Below are 16,764 nucleotides of genomic sequence, written 5' to 3'. Positions count from 1 at the left end.
GTAACCTGACCTTGCATGAGCCATTTCACTTCTCCACTCCTGAATTTCCTGACCTGGAACACAAGGAGGCAGTCCAAGATGGTTTTCCCAGTTTCCTGGGGTGACAAAGACAAAGCTTAGGGACTAGTCAAGATGTCCAGCATAAAGCAGCAATGGACAGTAATCTCTTTTTCTTGGACATACCCTGGTCCTGGAAAACCCTTCCCATAGCAGACAGGTGCTGCTCGCCTCTCTGCCCAGCCCCTCTCCCCTCACCTCACACTCCTGCTTGTCTGTGCAGAGCTATGAGGCAGTTCTGGGGAGCTTTTCTGGCTCTGCCACTGCTCCTCCTCGAGGCCCCATTCCCACTGGGCTCAGAGAGCAGTAGAAGCCTCTAGAGGGGGTGGAGGGGGAGGTGTGAGTCAACCAAAGGGATGTGTTCACCAAGCAGACGCTGGGAGAAGACCTTTGAAAGGCAAGGCAGAGAGGAAGCCCCAGCTGTCCCTGTTCCCAAGCAGACACATATGGGGATCTGCTCGCAGAAAGGCCTCCTCTCTGAGCCCTTCCCTCGGCTCTTACCTAGGGTCGGACACTCTGCCCTCCCCCGGTGCCTCCTCAGGAGACCCTGGGGGAAGGAGGGAGCGCCACCCTCACAGGGAAGACTCAAGTCTGAAGTGGGGAGATGCTCCCTAAAAGGGCACCCCCAGGAATGCCTGGGTGGCTCAGTGGGTTAAGCTGCTGCCTTCGGCTCAGGTCATGATCCCAGGGTCCTTGGATTGAGTCCCACATCCGGCTCCTTGCTCAGCAGGGAGCCTGCCTCTCTCTGGGCCTCTGGGCCTGCCTCTCTGCCTGCTTGTGCTCTTTCTCTCTCTCTCTTTCTGACAAATAAATAAATAAAATCTTTAAAAATAAATAAATAAAGGGACGCCTGGGTGGCTCAGTTGGTTGGACGACTGCCTTCGGCTCAGGTCATGATCCTGGAGTCCCAGGATCGAGTCCCGCATCGGGCTCCCGGCTCCACGGGAAGTCTGCTTCTCTCTCTGACCTTCTCCTCACTCATGCTCTCTCTCACTGTCTCTCTCTCAAATAAATAAATAAAATCTTTAAAAATAAATAAATAAATAAAAAATAAATAAATAAATAAATAAAAATAAAAGGGCACCCCCAAAACAGAGTGTTCCCCCATCCAAAAAGGTCGAGTAGGAGCTACAGCGGAGGGCCTCACTCCCCCAGCCTGGTCCTCCTTCCACAAGCCGAGCAGGCCCCCAGCCTCGCGGGGAAGCATGCTCCCATCCCTGCCTCGTTTCCAGGCAGCGGGCTCTGGCACTCCACGTGGTCAGAGTCCCCTCCCCGAACACCACACGCCCTGCCTCTTTTAGTCGGGAGCACAGTCACTTGCCCACAAGGTTATTAGAGAAAAAAATGCAGACACGGAGAGGATGTGGTGAGAGCGCGGAGGGAAGGGAAGGAGCCACAGCGGAAGACGGCTGAGCAGCCTCAGGTTGCAACACTGGCAGGTTATCAGAAAACCTCCAGCTCCAATCAGGTCATGGTTTAGCTCCGGGTTCGGTCCCAACAGAGGGGACTGGAGGCACCTCCCAGCACCTCTCAGGCACAACTGTTCTTGAGCTTTCCGGCCTCCGCATCCCTGCGCCCTCCTCTTGGGGAGAGCATCTTTGGGGCCTCCCTCCAGAGCGGACGGGAGAGGAGAGGGGTCTCACCCAGGTGCCTCTTGCTTCTCGGGACCTACTCCGTGAAAGGCTTGCTAGGACCCGGCCGGGAGGGGTTACGGTACTGCAGATTTGGATACCCGTCTTAGACCACACTAGGCCGTATGGTCCTTCCCCCGCACCCCCCTCCCCAGACCACAGCAGGTCAGCCGAACTTCTCACTGCTAGCAAGGTGAAGTGGAGAATTCTCCCACCGTCACCAGCAGGCTTTCTGCCAGGGGAAGAAGGTCCACAGAAGGTGCTAGGTGGGGCAGTGACAGAAACCACAGCCTAGGAGTCAGAGGGTAATGTCCCCAAGACTGGGTGGGAGGAGCATTCCAAGCAGGCCAAAGGCCCCATCATCAGCCCTGAGAGGGGGCAGTCGCCGGCTGCACGGGCCCCAGGGGAGGCAGCATGCATGCCTGCCAAGGTCACACTCCACTCCAAGTCTTCCTTTTCTACTCTGTCTTATCTGCTTTAAGAGGCCTCATCATCTGCTGGCAACAATTCTCTCTTTTAAGAAGGAGAAGGGTTCCTGGGCCTAGACAGGGAATGTCAGACTGAGATGAGGCAGCTTCCACAGCCCATCCCCCTCCCTCTGCTCTCCCTCCTGGGGAGAGGAGACAGAGCACTTCTGGGCCCCAACCCCTCCAGGAGCCCGATGGTACCAGGGAGAGACCCCCAGGCTAGAGCGGGACAGGACAGGAAGACAGAGCACGAGAACGGGGGACTTTCCTCTTCTTGTCCTGTGGCCTCCAGACCCCACTGCACTCCCTGACCCCTCCGACCACAAAGACACCCCGTACCTGGTAATCCTGATCATCAATCCCAAACCTCTCCCGGAGATTCCGAAACACCATGGGGCAGTACTCCTTGAACTTAAAGCGGCTGGGGAGGTTCTCCCTAGGGCAGAGCGGAGAAATGTCTTTGTGAGCCCCGCCCCTCCTCATCCGCCTGATTCTTCATCCGAACTTCTCTGGGTTTGGGCCACAGGTCACCGGGATCGGAACAGTCTGCGGTGCTCAGAATGTAGGTTTCTAGGCCCCAGAAATTCTGGAGAGGAATCTGGAAATCGGTACTTTTAACAAACATTCCTGGTGATGCTGAGTGTGTTAAGAGTTTTAAATTTTTACATCCCTGTGTTCATTTTGTAAAAAATGAGTCGAGCTGTATCCTTAGGATTTGAGTACTTTTTCTGAGTGTACGTTCTCTTCTGACAAAATTTACATGAAAGGGGAAAAACCTCATCTGCTGAGAAGTGAGACAGAGCATGGGCCCCACTGCCCAAGGGCCGAGCTTACACACGGGAGTGGCTGCGTGTGCACAGCTGCTGTGAGGCAGCCGGCAGTCTGACGGCTAAAAGGAGTGCCTTTTCTCAAACAATTTTCTCCTCTGAGGAAGATTCTACCAACATGGCCTGAAGATGGTTACACCCACGAAGCCCCAGGCTTCCCTCCGGATGGAGGATGAGAGCGCTTTGGGTTGAAGAGGTCCTCAGTCAGCTGACTGGGATCCCAGCTTTTCCAGAAGCCTGTCTGTGGGCTGCTGGCACCAACTGCCACCCTTCCTGCTCCTTAGTCAATAAGCCACAGACTCCCAGGAGGGGAGAGGATAGCCCTGAAGGGTGGCCTCCTCCAAATCCTCTGTCTTTACAACGGTTCCCTTGCTCAGGGACACCCTCCAGGGACTATACTCCAGGATGACACACTTGGAGGGAATAAACAGCCACAGCTTCTCCTGAAGGCAGGGGCCTCCTCTGCCTCCCCTTGGCACGGGCACTGTGGTCTAATAATTAGTACATCAACAGCCGTTGGGAGGACAAAAGGATTAAGGAAAGACGGAGAAGAGACAGGATGCTCTGCTTTAGGCCAGGATGTCAAGGTGGAGCCTCACCAGAAGCTGTGAACCCTGGAACAGTTGGTGGTGCGATGTCCCCTCCCAGGGCCCTGAGCCCTGGGACAGAGCCCCCTCCTTTCTTGCCTCAGGCCCAAGGGCTGCCTCTCTTTCCTTGGGGGGTGCGATACTGTGATGTGTTTGGTCTCTGTTCCTATCTGAGGTACAGAGCAACTAAAACCGAATTTCTGAAGTCATAAGACCAATAAACATGTCTTTTTAAATTCCTAACAACCCCCTTTCAACCACATCTGAGTTTATGTGAATAAGGTGACTTTTGGCGGGGGAAGGGCGCTTGGGTGGCTCGGTCAGTTAAGCATCCGCCTCTTGATCGATCTCAGCTCAGGTCTTGATCTCAGGGTCATGAGTTCAAACCCTGTGTTGAGCTCCACAATGAGTATGGAACCTACTTTTTTTTTTTTTTTTATTTGACAGAGAGAGATCACAAGCAGACGGAGAGGCAGGCAGAGAGAGAGAGAGAGGGAAGCAGGCTTCTTGCTGAGCAGAGAGCCCGATGTGGGACTCGATCCCAGGACCCTAAGATCATGACCTGAGCCGAAGGCAGCGGCTTAACCCACTGAGCCACCCAGGCGCCCCTGGAACCTACTTTTTAAAAAAAGGTGACTTTTGGAAAGCTTCAAAGGTTCGGTGCTGGTTGGAACATTCAGTCCTACTCCCCTGACTTGCAAGGGAGGGGAGAGGGGCTGGAGAATGAACCCATTACCAATTGCCAATGACCCATCAATCACACCTTCGCAATGAAGGCAGGGCTCTGGGAACTTGCGGACTGCCAACATGTGCAAGCGTGGGGACGGGGGTGCACCCAGAGAGGGCGTTCCTGAGCTGTAGCCTTTATAATAAACCAGTAAGCGAGTAAATAAACTGTTTTTCCAAGTTCTGTGAGCCGCTGTAGCAAACTAACCAAACCCAAGGGGGAAGGCTGAGGGAATGCGGGACCCACTGCAGGCTGGTCACTGACCCAGGTGACCACCTCAACCTGTGATTGGCATCTGAAGACGTTGGGGGAGGGGGAGCTTTGTGGGGGTGAGCCTGTGGGGCCCAACGCTGAGTCCAGCCACAGTATCGGCTCCCCGCCCAGGACACCCCACCATCCCACACAATTGCTCCACGTGTGGAAAATCCAGGGAAGTGCGACGTGGTACCGAGAGGCATGAGAGCAGAGCACAAACCCAGGAGTCTTTCTTCTACAAGGGTGGCTGGCTGCTTAGCTCTGAAGACAGAGGGCTTCTAGAATACGATGTTATTATTACATACTATGGCAGGGAGAGGCCACTAAGGGGTGTTTTCAAACCGAGCTTCCCCTTCAGACTAACAGTTTGAAGTGGTGGGGTGACGGAGCCCAGCTGAAGGGGTGCCGGGGACTATGAGGCCAGGGAAGGTGGCACCAGGATGCAAGCACAGAAAGGAGGGTGTGCGCAGCATGCGCCCCCCGGGGTGGCCTGCAGTGGGCTTCCAGAGCAAGGCCTCCCAAGGCCTTAGGGCAGGACCCACCTGCTCCAGGCAAAAGGGCTGCTCCAGCCCAGAGACGCCCTCCAGACACCAGTGTTAGTCCCAGAAGCCACAGTGAACAAAAGTGGGAGGAATTACTTTGGAAGGCGCCCCTGGGCACTGTGCTCAGCCTGTGACCCTGGCCAGGAACATGTCTGGCAGCTTCTTGCCACAGACAAAGATCAAGATAGGGCCACCACTGTCAGCCTCCCACTAGACACCAGCTCGCCGCTCCCTAACCTGGCCCCAGATGAATCACCCTGGGTCGGGCCACACGCCCAGAGGGACCCTGGAGGCGAGCGGATAAAGGAGAATGACAGAATGACACAAAGGGAAGAGGCACATAATGAATGGATCTTCCCAGCCAGTGTGTCTGCCAGGAGAGCCAGGTGTCGCTGTCACACCCTGCCAGGTGCCAGCTTGGCACGGCCAGGAGTAGGTTCTCAGAAGCTCTCTGCCTTGAGGGAAAGGGCTGTCCACAGAACCTGAGCCCACTCAGGAGGCCACTTACTTATTGAAGAGATGATTGTCCACCTTGATCTTGCTGTATGCTTTGAAGTCATCTGGCATTAGCATGACAGGCACAGGGACATTGCTCAGCTCATTGATCTGCGAAGCAAGGGAAAAGTGAGAGCTTCTCAGCCGGGAGGCCACCTGCCTCAGAGACACGAGATGCTACAATGCGAACGCCACCATCTCACCAAAAGTATGTCTGTGGATTCCCTCCTTGTCTTTATTTCTGCTCTTCTCTTCAGAGAAGTTCCCAATCTCATCTCCACCTATTATAGAGATTCTCCCCACCTGATAAACTCCGGCTCAAAAGGCACCTACTCCATGAAGCTTTCCATGATTGTCTAGACCATAAATGTTCTCTCTGACCCTGAGATTCCTGAAGTCGTGTTTGTCTCCATCCTTTGGCCATCGCACAGCCTCCCTCACATTGTGGTATTAATGCTTATCAACCTCACGAGCTTGCTAGACTCTAAGTGAGGCCAAGATTGTATTACTTACTGATCCTTGTAAGCCAAGGTCATCTAACTGATCTCTGGAGGCTCCATGGTGCTTGGCCCCATGGTCTGCATATGGCAAGTATTATATAAATATTTGCCAAACGTAGCAGTAAGTGGATCAATGAATAAATATCACACAACCTATGTGGGTACTGAGGCCTTTAACATTTTCCTACCAATTGTGGGTCACTCAAGATGTTGGGCTGGGGTAGGAAAAAACCTGGATGAGTTTGTGTGGGTGTATAACTCATCTCCAAAGTAAAGGATTAAATTTAAAGTGAGAAGGAGAGGTAGGCATCTGGCCACTGGCTCACTCTTCCCCTCCTGATTAAAACAGGGCCAGCTCCTCAAGCCATGTCCTGCCTTAGGCTGACTGCACGAGATGGGGTAGGGTGCCTTGCCCCACCACAAACAAACCTTCCCATTGGCTTTCATCCCCCTTTGGGGAGCTGGAGGCTGGCAGGGAGCTGGCTTCCCATTGGCACAGAGCTGAGAGCGTGTCTCCTGCCCTTCCCTGTCCCCAGCATAGCCAATTAGTGGTCTAATTAGCCACAGATGTCCTCTCCCTTCACAGCGGAGTATTTGACATTTGACCCTCAACCCAGCGGCCACTAATGCATTCAGGATTTACAGAGGAAACCCTAGGTCTGCCTTAATGGATGGGGGGGGGGAGGGGATGCACAGCCTTATGTCTCCCGGACACTTTCCTTGCAAATCCTATTATCTCAATGAGGCCCATGTGGCAGGGAGGGAATAACCGAGATTCATAGGAGCATAAATGGGGGGAAACAGCATTTAATTTGCTGCCCCTTTCATGCTCCAAACATTTATTTTTTTTTTTTAATGTAGAAATGTCAGAGGATGGAAGAAGTTGGGAGTTAATGCAGGATCTGGGCTGGGGAACTACACTTTCCTAGAACTGGTGAAAAACCTAACTTGCTCCCGTGGAAATGAAGGCAGGCACAGGCGTGTAGCTGTCTGGGGAGGGGGGCGGCAGGGTATCGGCAGAAGCTGCCAGTGGGGCAGGGACTCAATAAACTGCTGGCAAAAACTGATGGGCACAGACACCAGAGTATATCCTGTATATGAATTCCTCGAAGAGGGATCTCCAGTGAGAGCAATCCAGGAAAAAGCTACCTAGATTGGCTGGGGGCCGTTGATCCACACGAGAGGTACGATTCTGGGGTGACAGAAGTGTTCTATGTATTGTTTGGGGTGATCATTACATGATCATATATACGTGTGTTGAAACTCATCCAACTGGACACTGAAAATCCCCAGCACCCAGGTCTGTGGCAACCACCACACTGGCTTACTGGCCACAGGACAAAAGCCACACCACCTCCCGTTCCAGGGGGTGCTTACAGGGGAACCCGACTGCGAAGTGCGTGCCTGTGGAGGAAACCATTCCACTTCCTGGTTTTCCTGCCAACAGAAACAATTCACGGGAGCTGTCCCGCTTCCTTTTTCCTGGCATATCTTGCTTGGCTAGGACAGCTGAAGAAGTTAAGCAGTTCATGGCTCTTGTGTCATTATCCCACTTTGCCAGTTCACACCTCCACACTAGAAAGAACACACCACACTGGCTCGAAGTGCATGGTTTTATACCAGAACGTTCCAGGACGTACTACTCATTGATTCTGCATGAGTCTACAATCCAGATTTGGTGTCAAGGCCAAAGGTACCAAATGCTGGGACGTCCAGGAAAGACCAAAGCCCTTGCCTGACAGGGTCAGCTTTGCCAGGCCAGGGTGAATTTTTCTAATGGCACCTATTCAAGAATGCCCCATTCTGGTAACTTCTGGTTCAGCCTACTTCGAATGGTTATAAGATGGCAGGTTTTTAGATCTCCCGTCATCTCTCTTCTTGACTACACAGCCCAACAGCAGGAAATTTCTGAGAGAATTTTTGGTGAACAATCCATATATATGAACTATGTAGCCTCGCCCCTCATTCTACGGGGCCCCATGCAGATGATTCACTCTAGGGATTAGCTGTACTATTTTTTTTTAGTTGTGCTAAATTTTATAGCCCCAAAGAGTTTTATTCGATTTTAATTGAACAAGCACTTACTGAGATACCTACCACAGGCTTTAGTTCATGTTAGGGAGGAGGGGGTGCATGGGGGGCGGTGCACACAAGAGGAATAGGAGGCTTATCCTCTTATCGGGAAGATGAGACAAACCCATGACAACACAGAAACTCAAAGTCAAGTGGTAAACATGTAGTGCGAACACGGGGACAGACACATCCAGAACAGCAGAGGCTCAGATGGTGAGGTTAACAGAGTCACACAGACTCCTGGCCCTCACACGTCAGGCTAGAAACAGGGCACCTCATGCCTCTCCTGGTATTGCCAAGAGCACTTGACACTGGACAAATCTACAACAAGATCATGTTACACCCCCACTTAAGGCTGCCTGTGGCTCAAGTCATCAACCTTGGGGTAAAGTTTTACCTCCTAAGCCTGGCATGGAAGGCCCCTCCTGACCTGGCTCAGGCACCGCCAAACTCTATTCAGTTTACTTCTACTCAGGGTAGTGAGGGCCTTACTCTACACATCCCGGGACGGTGCCAGGGCTGGGGATCCAGAAACAAGAAGACATGGGCTCTGTTCAGCTGGGAAAATGGCAAAAAATACAGTGCTACGAGTGCTATGGAGTTAGAGTACAGGGAGGGGGAAAAACAGATGAAGAAATTGGTGCTGCTGGGGGGTGAGAGTCAGAGAGCCGCTTGCTAGAGGAAGCTGAAGAGAAATAAATATACGTGAGAAAGGCCTAGGATGGTAGTTCTCAAAAAAAAAAAAAAAAAGACATGAAGGGAATCCCAGGCAGTGGGAACAGTCAGAACCAAGCCTCACAGCTGTAAAAGTATACTGCCCAGCTTAAGTACAGTGTGTGGGGGCAGTCTGGGGGGTGGCAGGGCAGGACAGAAGTGCTAGGGGGTGGTCGGAGAGGACACAGGAAGAGAGGTGAATGGCCTAGTCTACTATCAATATTAATAAATAACAGCTGCTTCTTTTTATTGAATACCTAGAAGTGGCTGGGGCTTTCACATTACTATATATATCACAGAGAACACATATTCTGTGCTATTATTTCTAATGCTTAATTGCCACACAAACTGTTATTAATCTGATTTTGCAAAAGAAGTTTAGGATACCTTGCTCAAGGTCACACAGACAGGATGTGCTGAGTCAGGGTTTGCTCCCGGGTCTGTCTGGTACCCACAGCTTGGCTCTGCGCACTCTGCTGTGTGAGCCTTCTTCTGGATAGCTACCTTGACTAAGGAAGTGTTCCCCCTTTCTTGCTTCTCTCCTAATAATCTGCAAGGAAAGTGGTTTTGCTCATTTTATAGAACATGAAAATGAAGTTCCAAAGCTACAAGAAGGGGCAGAGCCTGGATGTGAACTTAGATCTGTCCACTATAAAAATCTAGACTTGACGGCGCAAGAAATAGGAAGTGCTCTCAGGTTCAAATCTGGGACCTCACATGATCAAACGGATGCTATAGAAAGGCATCCTGGAATCCAAATCAAGCAAGGATTGGACAAGGCAAAAGAAGAAGCGGTAAGACCATTTATGCGGTCATTATAATAGCTAAGGTGACAGACTGTGGCAGCAGGGACAGAAAGAAAGGATAAAGCTAAGAGAATCCTTCAAGATCTGGCTAAACAACACTTCCTCTGTCACAGCGACCCTGTCTTCCTCTGTGCATCTTTATATCCCAAATAGCACATTCACTGGGGTAACAGTTTGCTCACATTATTTCACTTTTGCACGGGGCTGTGAGCCTCTAGAAAGAAGAGACGATCTTATCCATGCTTATGCCCCTAACACAATGACTGGCACATAGTAGGTGCATAATAAATGTTGGCTAGAGGGACAGATGGCTAGAAAAATGGGACTGAAGTATGGCTAACACCAGAATAAAGAGAAAAGAGACAGCAAAGCTGTTGTGACCATGCCAAAGACTCATGCTCTGAAGGGTGAGAACAAAGGTTGGCTGTGGAGGCTAAGACCTGACTTTTTTTTTTTTTTTTTTTTTAAGATTTTACTTATTTGACAGAGAGAGGGACCACAAGAGCAGGAACACAAGCAGGGGGAGAGGAACAGGGAGAAGCAGGCTCTCCGCTGAGCAGGGAGCCCGACTGGGGGCTCAATCCCAGGACTCAGGGATCATGACCTGAGCCAAAAGCAGGCACTTAGCCAATTGAGCCAACCCAGGCGCCCTAGAAAGAGTCTGAAACAGCAGGGAGAAAGAAGAAACTTTATTTGGTAGACAAAGGGGAGTAACTAAGAGTTTCGAAGCATGAAAGTTCATGACTAAAGCAATGTTCCAGGAAGACGTGCCTGTCCTCTACTATCTAGCACAACCCTGGGCCAACCCCTCTCCCCTTCAGCACAGTGCCCTTGTGGAATGCATATTCATCCAAGGATCACGTTAAATACAACATATTCGGATGGGAAATCTGTTCAGTTTCACATCACGTAAGTGGTTTTTGGATTATCCACATGATTAACTCCAGGAGCCATCAGCATAAGTAATAAGGAGGCTGACCAAGCTGAGTGAGAAATTTAGGAGCCCAGACTTCACTCTATGCTGATCCTACTAGAGATGAAAATTCAGTCACTAGTTCTAGTCTGCTTAACTTCTGATTCCAGAAACCTCTACTTCCGTGTATGACCTTCATAGGCACCCAGGAGGCGTGGGCCAGCCATGCAGGTTCCCTGACTTGTCCTACGGTTCTGTGGGCGGCTCAGCGGCAGGCCAGGCCAGCTAGCACTGACAGTCAGGTGTTACCTGCCCCCATCGGGAAACACGATGTCTTGAAAATCCCTAAGACCCAAGAAGTCCAAGTAAGACCTCAAACTAGACAGGAAAAGGGCAAGAACAGAGCCACGGGTGCCAACAAATTCAGTCCTGCATTTATTCCTCCTTTCAAACGCCATAGTTTTTCTTCTCTTCCTGTTCTCCGTGAGGTGGAAAGGCCTGGCGAGGGGCGGCCCACTAGAGCAGGAATATTTACTAAAGATTTCTCAAGTCGCAGAGCAAGAGAAAAAGGCAGGTAAAAGAGGTTCTGGGTCTGCACTGTGCAAAGAAAATGCATGGACAGCATGGGGGGTGGAGTGTGGGAGAGAAGTGAGCAGACTTAAGAATGAATCTGTTCCTTACACCATCCACAAAAATTAGTTCAAAATGGATTACACACCTAATTGTAAGCACTAAAACTGTGAGTTTGGGACGCCTGGGTGGCTCAGTTGGTTAAATGTCTGCCTTTGGCTCAGGTCATGATTTCAGGGTCCTGGGACAGAGCCCTGCATCAGGTTCCCCATACCCCAGGTTCTCTCTCTCCATAAATCAATAAAATCTTAAAACAAACAAACAAACAAACAAAAACAAACCAACAAAAAACTAGGGCACCCGGGGGGCTCAGTTGGTTAAGCATCTGACAGCTCAGGTCATGATCCTGGAGTCCTGGGATTGAGTCCCGCATCGGGTTCCCTGCTCAGAGGGGAGTTTGCTTTTCCCTCTGACCTTCCCCCCTCTCCTGATCGCTCTCTCTCTCATTCTCTTTCAAATAAATAAATAAAATCTTTAACAAGCAAAAACTATGAGAGTTTTTCTTAGAAGAAAATACAGGAGTAAATTTTCATGACCTTGTGTGAGGCAAAGTCTTCTTAGATATGACACCAAAAAAGCAAGCAAACAAAGAAAATACACAAATTGGACTTTGTCAAAATTAGAAGCTGAGCTTCAAAAGATACCGTCAAGAAAATGTAAAAGAGGGCGCCTGGGTGGCTCAGTGGGTTAAGCCGCTGCCTTCGGCTCAGGTCATGATCTCAGGGTCCTGGGATCGAGTCCCGCATCGGGCTCTCTGCTCAGCAGGGAGCCTGCTTCCCTCTCTCTCTCTTTCTCTCTGCCTGCCTTTCTGTCTACTTGTGATCTCTCTCTGTCAAATAAATAAATTAAAAAAAAAAAAAAAAAAAAAGAAAATGTAAAAGATAATCCAAAAAATGGGAGAAAATACTTACAAATCATATCTCATAGGGACTTGTACCTAAAATACACAAAGAACTCCTAAATCAAGGAGCGCCCGGGTGGCTCAGTCAGTTAAGCATCTGCCTTCAGCTCAGGTCATGATTTCAGGGTCCAGGGATCAAGCCCTGCATCACACTCCCAGGCTCCCTGCTCAGTGGGGAGTCTGCTTCTCCACCTCCTTCTCCTTCTACCCTTCACCCTGCCCCCCACAACCGTGCTCAAGCTCTCTCTCTCTAAAAAAGAACTCTTGTAACTCAATAATGAAAAGTCAACCCAATTAAAAATGAGCAAAAAATGTTTTTAAAAAATTGGACAAAGATCTTGAGACATTTCTATGATGAAAATATATAAATGACCGGAGCGCCTGGGTGGCTCAGTCCGTTGAGCATCAGCCTTTGCCTCAGGCATGATATGTGGGTCCTGGGACTGAGCCCCATGTGTGGCTCCCTGCTCCACAGGAAGCCTGCTTCTCCTACCTCTGTCCTACCCCCTGCTCGTGCTCTCGCTCTCAATCAAATAAATAAATAAAATATTTTTTTAAAAAGAAAATATATAAATGGCCAATAAGCACATGAAAAGGTACTCAAAACCATTTTTTATCAAGGAAACACAAATCATAACCACAAGGAGGTAACACTTCGCACCCACTAGAGAGGCTATGACAAAGACAGACAATTCCAAGTGTTAACAAGGATGTGGAGAAAATGGAACCTGGTGTTTATCCTGGTGTTAGCCATACTTCAGTCCCATTTTCTAGCCATCTGTCCCTCTAGCCAACATTCACCGTGTGCCTACTCTATGGCAGTCATTGTGCTAGGGGCATAAGCATGGAACCAGCGCCCTGCTGCTGGTGGAAATGTACAATAGTGTAGTTACTTTGAAGAACAGTCAAGCAGGTTCCTATTGGTTAAATACAGTTACTGCCAGCTGCTCCTAATCCTTGTGATCACCTGAGCGAAGGTTCACGCATACCTGGCTCCTAACCCAGCCAACAGGTCAGCAAGCCAGGTCGGCCTCCTCTGGTCTCCACACCCCTCTCAGAGGCAATCTCTTCTCTAACTCCAGAGCCCCTAAACTGTAATTCATCCACTAAAACACTGGTGTTCTCTCTTTACTAGTTCTCCCCTGACAGATCTAAAGTCTTCTTCTTCTTCTTTTTTTTTTTTTTTTAGTTTTATTTGTTTAAGTAAGCTCTACACCCAACATGGGGCTCAAACTCACCACCCAGAGACCAAGAGCTGCGTGCTACTCTGACTGAGCCAGCCAGGCGCCCCAACCCAAAGTCTTCTGACTTTTTGGCCTGTTTCCTGCAGTCTCCCTCCACAAAGTCCACCGGCTGCACCTCTTGGCCACAAGAGGAGCTCCTGGGACGACACTGTGGTCAGTCAACCATGTCAGGAGAGTCACTGACTTCTGCCCTCCATAAAGACATATCCATCTGCCATCAGCCATAGACTATCATGCCCTAAACACCTAAAGGGGTGAGAAACTAAAGAATCAAAGAAATGTGCTATCTGAAGCCTCAGACTGCAAAAAAGTGGCAAAAGTGGGCTTCTGAGGGAAGGCAACCTCCCAGGAAGGCTGCCGATACACCAAGAACGATGTAGTCCTGACCCCCTTGGGAACTGCAAGATTTTATACCACTCTTCTTTCAGGGACATGCCTCCATTTCCCAAATGGGGGACCCTAAAATACCAGACCTTACACCGGGCCCCAATGAAGCACTAACGCTTGGGGCCAACTGAGCTGTGTCCAGGGTGAGCGGTGCCTGTGCCTGTCCCCCGAGGCGCTCACACATCATGCCCCAAACCGTGGGTCTCACTTAACGTTAACGCCTCTTTGGTTAGCCCTCAAACTTTTCTTCAAGTTAGCAAAGAGAGAAGGTGACAGCCTAACCCAAGAAAGACTCCCAGATGCCTATCCATCTCCATGCAGAGGCCCTTATCTGGGCAGGTTCACCACCGGCCTATCAGAACACCCACTATCACACACATTCCCAGGAGCACGCAAGCACAGGCACACACACCCGAGCATACATAACAAGACCATCATCCCCACTATCATGGCACCTGGCTGAGAAACAGACTAGGGACCAGGAGGCACAGAAAGCAACACCTGCCATTCAAGCACCACCACTGAGTCACATAGCCCGCAGTCCCAGACTGTGAGCTGCCTCTTCTGCTGTGGGCATGGGGGAGCTAATCCTCCAGCTGGGGCCTCCATTTCTCCGTGTATAGAATCAGGGACCTGAGGTAGTTAGTGGCAATATTCCAAGGCAGGAGCTGTAAGATTCTCCACCAATTCTCTATATAGACAGGATGCTTTCTAGTGAGAAGCAGGCTGCAGGACAAAATCAAGGATTGACTTCCAGGCAGGGATACAAGGTCCACATTTTGATGACCCAGTTTCCCTCGAAATGTTGTCAGATGACCCCTGAGGCAGCAGGAAGCAGAAGAAACAAAGTCTACTGGACTATTGCCCCAAAGCCGCTTCCAGGGGTCTGGGCACTAAACCCACGCTACTCTCTTACCCTGGCCAGGACTCTCACCTGAGGGAGGTTCCTGAAAACAGTAACCTGTCCGAGACCAAAACACCAACAAAGACCTCACCATAAACGTGCACTTTTCCGTATTAGATTGAAGCTCTTAACACTCTGGCTCAGACTAAGGTTCATGGATCTCCAGCCAACCCTCTCCAGAGGTTTGCTCCTCTACAAAGGAAAACAAAAAGCCTTGCTGGCCCCAGGCCCCTCTGTTATCATTTGGTCTTGTGGGCTATTTCAAATGCTCTGAAAAGTCAGGGTGCCTGAAGAACTGAAATTCACAGGCAACCCAAGCCAATAGTTTCATCTTCCTCATTCCAAACTTGTAGTCGGTGAAGTTGGGTGTTTCAGGTCCTTTTACTTCCTCTCATCATTCCTGGTGTAGGGACTCACAGTGCAAATGGTCAGAAGGCAAGGAACAAGTGGTTGGAAAAGAAAAAAGAAAGACCCTAAACAAACAGGGCACAAAGTCCTCCAGCTTAAGCACCAAAGCTGGGCTCCAAATTCCTGATAGGACAATCTCAAAGCACCCCAAGGGTCCAGGGGACCACCCTCTCATCCTAACCTCCGACCATTATCACACCTTTCACGACCTTACAACAGAAAGCTCAATAAAAGAGAAGTCAGCATCTTTGAGATGAACACCATAGGAGAATGTAGGAAGGCACATCTTTTCTACTATGAATAGTCTTCCTTATAATCAGGCTTCACCTTCTTTCAAATGGTTACATTCTCTCTTCTCCCTAACCGAGGAAGACCCTGGTAAAGTGTCTGTGGTTCAAGGAAGCCTGTGCTTCTCCAGTTGATACATCTTGTTCATGAAGAAGAAAAGGAAACCCAGGGAGGATTTCCATAGTCAGGGGTGAGGAGGTCTGGAGGATGGGAAACTTTAAGCAGTCGCACCAACCAAATAACCAGAAATAGAGGAATATTCAGGCAGGCCAAGGCCACTTGCCCTGTCAACTGGACAGGGAGCTGGCAGCCGGTTGAAGGAACAAGGGGGGAAACACATGCAACAAACAGGGAGAGGGGATGAGAGCGATTCTGCCGCACCCAGGCCTTCCCCCTGCGCTCCAGGGACTGCCCGAAGCGAGCGAGCGAGCAAGCCCGACGCAGGAAGCCCGACCAGAGGGGCTGGAGGAGAGGGAGGGGGCGTCGGCATACCACCGTCGGAGACACCAGGCCTCGCTTGGCGCGCGGGGAGTGCACACCCGGCCAGGACGGCGTGCAAGGGTGGGGTGGGCGTGCAAGTGGCTTGGCGAGAGGCTGCGAGCGTCCTCAGCAGGACCCGCGGGGTGAGGGCCGGGCCTGCGGGGGGGCGTGGGAGCGCGCGGGGCCGCGCTCCGAGGGGCGCGCGCGGGGGAGCTGGTTACCGTGTGGTTCACTCCCCACATCAGGACGCTGAGGATCGGCTCGCTGGCCCGGAATAGCTTCACTTTCTGGCACACGAAATGCTTCTTCTTGGTCTTGGTCTTGCTGGCGCTGAGCGGCGCCACCGCCACCGCCGTGGTGCTGGTGCAGTTGGACGACATGCCCGGGGCGGCGGCGGCGGCGGCGGCGAAAGTGGGGGGCGGCCGAGACCGCGCACAAGCCAGCGGCCCCAGGCCTCCCCGGGACCGATCCCCACCCCCGCTACCTCAACGCGCCATAGTCGCGCCCGTCCCGTTACCTCCCCACCCCGCCCCGGTGGTTCCGTCCGCCCCACGCCCCGCCCCCACGCCCCGCCCCGCCCCGCCCCGCTCCAGCGAGCCAGCCGGCTCGCTCCGAACCCCGCCCCCGAGCGCCGCAGCCACCGCCCGGCCGTCACCAGACGCTCTCCTCCCCGCCCAGGTGGTAGCGTCCGTCCCGGGGAGGTAGCGGCCGCCCTTCCCGCCCCTCCTCCCCGGGCCTGACGGGAACCGGGCTGGCCTCAGGACAACTCAGAGTCCCGCACCGGAACGGAAAGGGGAGGTGGGCTGGGGGTAGGGCTCGCCGTCCACCGCGGGAGGGTCCCTCTGCCCGCCCCCTCCCAAAGCCAGGGTTTGGCTCTTCCCCTCAACCTGACGTGCCAAGATGGCGGCAGCGCCCAGGCTCCGAAGGG

The 16,764-nt window shown here is 51.6% G+C and overlaps 1 protein-coding gene across 2 annotated transcripts in view; it reads right to left on the bottom strand.

Moving 5' to 3' along the window:
- Positions 1 to 16,377, bottom strand: part of PIP4K2B (phosphatidylinositol-5-phosphate 4-kinase type 2 beta) — a 28,084-nt gene extending 11,707 nt beyond the window's left edge. Inside the window, exons 1-3 of one of the 2 annotated variants that reach the window (XM_047706661.1) lie at positions 16,058 to 16,377; positions 5,602 to 5,699; positions 2,495 to 2,591 (exon numbers count right to left, since the gene is read on the bottom strand). In XM_047706661.1, the coding sequence (XP_047562617.1) occupies positions 2,495 to 2,591; positions 5,602 to 5,699; positions 16,058 to 16,216 (354 nt within the window). In that variant the 5' untranslated portion in view covers positions 16,217 to 16,377. Of the gene's footprint in view, positions 1 to 2,494; positions 2,592 to 5,601; positions 5,700 to 15,395; positions 15,415 to 16,057 lie in introns of those variants that run through there. The other variant, XM_047706662.1, reaches the window with a different exon arrangement.
- Positions 16,378 to 16,764: the final 387 nt, after the last annotated feature.

Source organism: Lutra lutra, chromosome 16, assembly GCF_902655055.1.
Source record: "Lutra lutra chromosome 16, mLutLut1.2, whole genome shotgun sequence".
Classification (NCBI taxonomy): domain Eukaryota; kingdom Metazoa; phylum Chordata; class Mammalia; order Carnivora; family Mustelidae; genus Lutra; species Lutra lutra.
Note: the sequence above shows the minus strand (reverse complement) of the source record. Positions and strands in the feature narration are given on the sequence as shown.